Consider the following 8451-nt stretch of genomic DNA (forward strand, 5'->3'; position numbering starts at 1 on the left):
GTGACCCTCACAGACCTCCATCTGTTGCTGCTCCATCTCTCTACAGTCACAGTGCTGCTCCCATCGGTGCAGCAGCATCTGACATGCTGAACTCCATGGGCCACAAAAGAAGTTGGTGTTGCTAAACTTAAAGTTGCCTTAACTTCGTTTCTGGGAGTCGGGCCAGGCTGTTTAGCCAGCCTGCAGAGAGCAGCAGAGGTGGGGGACAACAAAGATAGACCCTTCATTCCTCCATATGGCAGGTTGAAAGGGGTCGCTGCTGGAAGAGAAAGGGACCATACATCAGCAGTACTCAATATTAAGGAGCTGGTTGGTACACTAAAATAGCACTTTGGCTCAGGATTGTGCCATGGCAATAAGTCTGCAGGGAGTAAGAAAATGTGAGCAAATACACCAGTTCAAGAGAAAATGCTGTGTGGAAGGAAAGAGGGACTTTTGTCTTGTTTACAACAGATTTTTGAAACTCTTTTGGATCCATGGAACCCAGTAGGGTATAATCAATGTCACATTTTTAAATTTTTGGAGGGCAATGGCCTCAGATCCAATCACCAATAGTGATGTTTGTATTTACTGAAAGTGGCAGCGGTCTGTTACATAATTGTGTATTTAAATCCGCTATGGCTCAGATAGAAAATAATGCTGTGTTAATGTTTGCCAGTAATATAGTTTTGATAAAAGCTTAATTAAATATGTCAAACTGAATGAATCTGAAGAGCTAACCCTCCTACAATAATGGACTCTAACCTGACAACATCTACATCAATCTGCTGAGTGGAGTCTTTAGGGACTCAATATACTTAAACAAACTAGTCATCCAACCAATGGACACAGTCATAGGTGAGGCCTGCTTTCAAACTTCCAGTGGCCTGGAGCATGGATTGACAGTTTAGAAAAGTTTTAATTAATTTAATTTAAACTTCTAAACAACAACAACAGCCACAACAACAACAACAACAACAACAACAACAGCCACAGCCACACAGCCATCTTAAAAGCAGTAACCTCATACACTTACAGTTTCCTTAGTTCATGCTGTTTTTCCTTAAGATTGGTTTATATACTTTTCAGACACATTATACATTTTGTTGCAAACATTTATTTAGTTTAAATAACATACAGGACACTTGGTTTGTTTTACATATATACTTTATTTAGTTGAACATGCAAGGGTATCTTTTTGGAGCATGCACAATTAGTTGCTTTTGGATTGTCTTTCTGTTATAACTGTTTCTTTTGAGCTTACCAGTGTTGCTGATTCCACACCCTGGGAGGAGCATGCAGTCTGCTGGGTCAAAGGGGGGTACCTGGAACAAGAGCAGCTTTTTAGGGGAGGTGGCCAAATTGGCCACTACCATTACTTGTGGTGTCCCAAGATATTTGAGTTTTGATTCATATTATATTAAGTATATTTAGTAGTTTAATGTTAATTAGATTAATTTCTTTGGAATAAGTGTTTAGTTGTTTTTTTTTTTTTTTTTTTTTTGTTATTTGAGTTTACCGTACTAGTGTTATTGTTAGTCTCCCTGGTGTGTCAAACCTGGTCTGATCAGCCAGTATATAAGTCCCCTTTGTTTCTCTTATTGGAGGTCAGTTGTATTTTGAGTTTGTTATGTTCAGAGCTTAAGTTATGTTTGTTTGACCTCTTTTAAGGGCCCAAACTTTATCTTTATTTTGTTATGATTTTTTGTAAAATAAAAACCTTTCCTTTTGATTTTGAATTCTCTTGACTCCTCCTGCCTAACTGCTTGGTCCCTCACAATAGATTAATCCAAGGATTTGATGGAAATTAGTAGGGGGTTGCCAATAAAAGTAATGTTTTAACTAGTTTTTGGAATGGTAACTGTAATGTTGTTACTGCAATCTATTAGTATTAAGTTACACTACAAGTTACTGGGCAATGAGTATTATTACTGTAATATTATTACTACTAATGAGTTACTGTCCAACACTGGAGAGGACCATGATGTTCTCTGTGATGGGATTCCTGGATTCCTGGGTGTTGTTTTTCTCAAGGTGTGTGAAGAGCAGTAAAGATGACATCCTCTGTGGATCTGTTGCTTCTGAAGCCAAACCAGTGAGGGTCCAGGCTGGCAGGGATATTCTTTATGTGCTGGAGAACCAGTTTCTCAAAGCACTTCATCAGAATGGGGGTGAGAGCCACAGGGCAGTAGTAGTTTAGATTAGGTACTGCATACATAAGTACAGGGATGATGGGGGCTGTCTTCGCACAAGCTGTACAACAAGTTATTCACCTACTGTAATTGTCATTTTGTCGTGTGTGTGTGTGTGTCTGTGTGTGTGTGTTTCCAGTTGATTCACAAATTGTGTGTTTGCTCAAAACCAGCCACTCAGATTCATATAAGAGTTCAGATTTATTCATTCTTCTCTACAGAAGAAAATATTTAACAAAATGTCTAATACAGAACATAAAGAAACATTATTGACCGCAGTTCCTAATATATACATGAAGTCTGTTGTCTTGACAGACGAAGAAAGAAAGAGAGAGGAGAGATGGGAAGTGACACACGTAAGACATTTACATACCATTTACTTACAGAGAATGCACCCACAAAATAGTGCTATCCTAGCTGGAAAAAGTAACGATATGCAAACAAATGTGCTCGACTGTAGCAATCTGAAAAATACATTTCTCTAGTTCTCAGTAAGTGTTTTATGAACAAATACTTTAATACTGACAACCCTGATGATCTTTACATTTTACGTTTCCTCTAATCTAATAAATCTAAGCATTTAAATACTCCTCACTAACATGGCAAAGTAGATCCAGGTGATCTTGGTATCTTACTCAACGTCCAGGATCACACTTTCTTTCTTTGTGTGGATTATTACTGAATAGTGAATAGTAGTTCTACATCACCCTCTGGTGTGTGATGGTAAAACTGAGTCTGTGTTTACTGTAAAGCTCTAAATGCGTGATGAGTCGGGATGAGAGAGGAATTTGTGCACATAGATATAGCGCCAATGAATACTGGATAAAAAAAGAGCAATGTGGAGGTTTGGGGATAGGTGTCTTACTAGTAACACAAAAAAAATTCAAAGTCGATCATTTAAGGTGTCTATAATGTAGTAGAAGAGTATAGTAAGAGTTAGAGTTTATATATAATTTGATCTACTGGTTACTTTGAATTTCATAACAATTTTCTAAAAAAGTCTGTCTTGTATTTAAATTTTTCTTATTTAAATTCCAAATTCTGTGGATTTGTTGTGTGTTTCTTCTCGTGGAGACATCTTTTTGCAGGACTGAATATACCAGCACTATAATGCGATATGTATGCAAGGTATGAATGCACAACATATGAGGTCCTTTAATGTTTTCTATTTGATAGCGTCAATTACATAAACACATCAGATTCCTTGGTCACCAGCTGAATTCTACTTTGCTGATTAAACTATTCTAGTTACACAAATTTTTACAATCCAGCAACACTGATAGAATTATCACTAAATCACTAATATACCTCATCAAGCCGATCAATTTTTATTTATTCATATGTATAAAAGTCACCGTGGGAAAAACTGAAAATGAGTGGTGCATTAGTAGCAGATGAACTGCAGTTTTTTTGTTTTTATTTTAACTGCACATTAAAATAGCAATTTTTAAAGATTACCTGAATCTTGCAGGGAGAAAAAAGAGGAGGAGAGACAGAAACAGATAAAGAAACGAGAAAACAATCAAACAGAGAATCAGATTGTAGGTGGTTAAAGAATGAGTCGATCCATTGCAATAAAATCAAAAGAGTTGTTAAGTGACAAACTCTGAATGGTAACCAGTTAAAAACATTTGGATGTGAACTGTGCAGTTTACTCATCAACTGTCAAACCAAATGACAACACAAAGTTGATCACTGGGACAGCAGCTTGAAAGAGTCAACATGGTTCATTTGTTCCCTCAATAAAATCTGTCATCACAACTTATTCAATATGATTCAATTAATCCTCCATACCACGACCGTAAACCAATACTTCATGTCATAACCAAACAAAACAGTGCAAAACACTGGGTTACTTGCATCGAGATTATTATATTATGGCTACAATGTTCGAGCTAACAGTCTGAGGGATATTAGGCACATCTTATAACACAAAAACAATGTCATACAATGACAATTGTCTAAATTGACGAACAAAATTTATGAAACAAAACAAAAATCAGGACAAATTATTCTGAAACTAAATAACATTTGCATTGTTATTAAAGCTCAGTCTTAAATGACTTCCTCCTTAAAAATTACTGGTGATAAATGGTGATGCCTTCTCCAGGATAACCCGGGTTTTCCCTCCACACACAACTTTCAAACACGGCTTCTTTGCTTCTGTCTTTGTCACAATATGGTAAATAATGTCAAATACAGAGAGCCCTGAGTTGATGTAACAGGGTCTCTGGTGGCCATAGTGGAGGTGTTCAGCTCTTGGGCACCAACAACCGTAAATAACAGGTTTAATATTTTATGGCTGCACATAATGCTGCCTGGATTATGTTTTTCTTCTTTCCAGCATTAATGCACTTATCTACTGATGCACAAAATTAAACTAAACAATGTTCAAGCTATATAAGGTATAAAAACCTGGAAAAGTTGTTATGCCTTTATGATTTATTAAAATTCCTATTGTTGACTAAGACGGGACTGGAAGCTGCAGTGCTGGGGTTGAATACATCTATCACCCTCTGCACTTGTAATTTTCGTCGCACTATGTGACCTTCATGTTATTCTTTGTATTAAATAAATGCTGAATGTACTCACTGTTTGGCAAATTTGCTCAAATTGAAATGTTTCTGAGAGCCCATTCATAAGACTGTGTTGATTTCTACATATAGCTGGTATCTAGCCATCTACACAGAGACATTCATAATCTCTGCTTTGTATTGGAAATGATACATCAGCAGTAACACATCTGATGGATGTTGTTGTTTAGATGTGACCTGAAACATTTGATTAATCAGTTAGTAGAAAACAGCCACTGTTTTTATAATCTACTTGTTCAAGTCATTTTTCAGATCCTCAACCGGGAGGATTTGAAGATTTTTCTGTCTTTTCTGAGATTTCTCTCTCTCTGTCTCAACAGAACATTTGGGGGTTTTGGTCAAAAACTATCAATTTGAAGACATCACGTTGGGATTTAAGACATTGTGATGGACATTTTTCACTATTTACTGACATTTTATAATCAACTAATCAAGACAATAATGCAAAGATTATTTAGTATTGTAAATAACAGTATACATTATTACCTATATCACGCTGTAACATCAGTTTTAGCTATCTAATGAATTACATAATTTAATAATCAAGCTGATGCTTATGCAGGTTAACTGAGAAGATGCTGACACTTTTAGTGCAGTAAGGAAAAACCTCCATAATGGCTCAAGTCAAGTTAATTCTTTCAGGAGAGGGAAACAAAGAGAAAAAGACAAAGGCAGAAGCATCCATTCCTCCACTGAACAGTGTGGTAAGGTCTACAGTTTAATGTGTAACTTCTTTGTTGCATCAACCCAACCTCATCAGGAGGAGGGCTCTGAGCTACATTTCGCTGCTGGGGTCCCAGTTACAGAATTAATATTAAAACCAGAGCCCTTGATAGGAAGAGTTATGACAATTTGTACAACAGTGGACGTGTTGAAACCCCCTCTCTGGTGATGACAGGTGTATGCTAAAAATATTTAACACTGACTTCCATAACATCATCATAGTGCTTTGCTCTGGAAGGCATAACTGTAAAGAGGGGGGTAGTGTTTACATTTCACTCTTCCTGTTCAGGTAGTTTCCTAATTAGTTTATGGTCACCACCATTTTATTACAGGGTCGTCATTCTAACCGCGAGGATACTACTACCACACTGGAAGCAACAAGACAGCACACTGCTCTAAATGTTTACACACTACAGACTGACAATCAGCAGTGGTGTTCTGGTGGTTGAGGATGTCGTACACAACAACAAGTGGTACTTTCAAAACATCATTTAAATAGACTGATAGGAGAGGGTCATACCAAAAAAACAAAACATGGGAGGGGGTAGTCTGTGTGCTTCTGTATACCTTAAACTACACTATTAAATACCACATAGATATTGTTTACACTCTGCCTTTCATCTCCAGACAAAGCCATTTGCCGTCATCGACAGTATGATGAATAGATGTTAATGTTTGTAGCAGTAAGCCTGCCTAAACTCCAAATATGACACATGACTTATTCAAGAAAGAGAGATTAACAGTCAAAACATGGCAAAAGCTGAATTAGACAATGGTGTTATTACCAGATGGAGTCATTGTCCAATCATCATCGGGACGAGAGACCTTTTTATGGGAGAACCTGTCATTCCAGAAACTTTACAGTACAATGCAATCAGTGAGTTTGTATTTTGTCCATAAACAAACTGTTGTTAAATTGTAAGGAGTCCTGGCTGCATTTCAGTCCACTGAGAGGCTGACGTTAGCAATACTTCAGCCTTATTAGGTGTTAGCAACTGTGTGGAAGAGGTGTACATCTCATTTAGTGTCCATTGTTTGGTGTCACAGCTGCTCCTGACAGCCATTTTGTGCCCCACATCACAAGTGTTTGTTTAATTCAATTGGGGACAACCAACAGCACAGGTGAAAGAAAAATAATGAATTGTCCTATGAGATCTGGTTCGCCCCTGGTTGCCGGGAGTTGCCATCATCCCCCCTCTCTGATTGGTGTTTATAAAGGTCGCACGGCATGAGAGGGAGGGGCTGTCCCTGCTCGGCCAACACTGACTCATAAGGCGGTGCCGCTTCCAGCGGGAAAGAGATGGCTGCAATGTGTTGATGCTCCTGCTCCTGTAGTCCCAGTGGGTAGTGGGAAGGGGAAAACCAGGCAGCGCTGGCCGAGGTCTCGCCACAGTATGGAGAAGGATCCAGATTGGTGTAGTTAGGCTGCTCCTCCTGCTCTGCCCCTCTCTGACAGGGGTCCAATAGGGAGTAAGGAGGCGGATCATCTGTTGGTATGTAAATCTGACTTGAACCTGGACCAACACACTCATCGTAACTACAGAGATAAAAACAAAAATAAATAAAAACAGTTAGTGCTCTGGTGGTGAAAATGGAGAACCAAAATTCATTCTTTCTGGCTTGGATGTTAGCACCATTTTACGTTACAAGAATATCAGGTTTTATATGGCAGCAAACTCGAAAACAAAATGTTTTTCTGTTTCTTCCAGGGCTTGGATGGAAAATGGTTTCTCAGTTGAATCATCAGTACAAAAGATGAGCAACTGTGCAATAAAATATCTGGAACATTGAGATGAAGTCAAAAGTAGAAGCCTGCATTTATAAACTTAAAGCCACACCTCTTCAGAAGCATTTTAGTAAGAAACAGTTTGCCCCAGTTCAGACAGTGCACAATTGTGTGTGTGTGTGTCACGGCTAACTCTATGATACATTATGTGCTGACAGCTGTCCAGTTTTGTCTGTCTCTTCACACTGAGAGGGACACAAAAGGAACAGGTAACCATCCGAGATTTTCTTTATGTAACAACAACAAAAGAAAACAACACTCATTTGCACACATCCATATTTGTGATACACTGAACCCCAAAAGCACACACAACAAAATCCACTGTGTTGCCCACACAAATGCAGCGCTACATACACAGTATTATGCTCCGCAACTCCAAAGCATTAGTCAATGCAGTAATGTTATCATTTAAAAATGTGTGCAGCGAATATCCCAAAGTTCATAAAACATATAAACTTTGGCTTGTCCCTGCCTGTGCATTTAATACTGCCCTCAGGAGATTTATCTCTCCATGTTTAAGAGGTCAAACACAGGCTTAGTTACAGAACATCATGCCAGCAGTTGGTTGAGAAGTCAATGTCTTGCTCAAGGACACCTCAGAAAGTCGAACAGGGTCTTTGGTTTGGAAAATTTGTTTCCCTGTTTACTACAGCACACTGCATTGATGTGCTTATTATAAGTGCAGTTCAGAGAAATAGCAAACTTGATAATAAAACAAATTATGATGGATGTACTTTATGTGTAATACACCAGGCAGGGTTAAGAATCCAACTTTTCCTGCAAGAAAACTTAAGAATTATGAGCTTACAACTTAAAATCCATGCAAAGTCATACTTTGTATGGTGTTCCTAAGAGCTCAGTGTGCGACAACCTAACACCAATTTGACAACACATGCACTGCATTTAGGAAAAGATTTTAAATAAGACAGAAACACTGAACGTGGCTGGGTGTTAGATGAATGTTGGAGTAGATCATTTGAAAAATTGCTGATCTGGCATTGTAGCATCACTGGGGGTGCTTATTTATGACTATTTTCTATTGTTGAAACCATGGTCAAGATAATTAGTAGCCTGAATTTCGCACCGGCCAAAACCACATTTCCCATAAACCCAGCACCTCTGTCAATCATGCAAAATCTGATGTAGCTGCACACAATGTAAATGGTAAATGGTAAAT

At 38.2% G+C, this 8451-nt stretch overlaps 1 protein-coding gene across 1 annotated transcript in view; it reads right to left on the reverse strand.

Annotated features, from left to right (window-relative positions):
- Positions 1–2979: 2979 nt before the first annotated feature.
- The window catches only part of bean1 (brain expressed, associated with NEDD4, 1), a gene marked incomplete at its 5' end in the record, with an annotated part of 14575 nt that continues 9103 nt past the window's right edge, over positions 2980–8451 (reverse strand). The window contains 1 exon segment of the mRNA XM_035663021.1: positions 2980–7025. Coding sequence (XP_035518914.1) covers positions 6635–7025 — 391 coding nt within the window.

This window comes from Morone saxatilis, unplaced genomic scaffold (genome assembly GCF_004916995.1).
Source record: "Morone saxatilis isolate NCDOM2014 unplaced genomic scaffold, NCSU_SB_2.0 Contig19, whole genome shotgun sequence".
Lineage (NCBI taxonomy): Eukaryota > Metazoa > Chordata > Actinopteri > Moronidae > Morone > Morone saxatilis.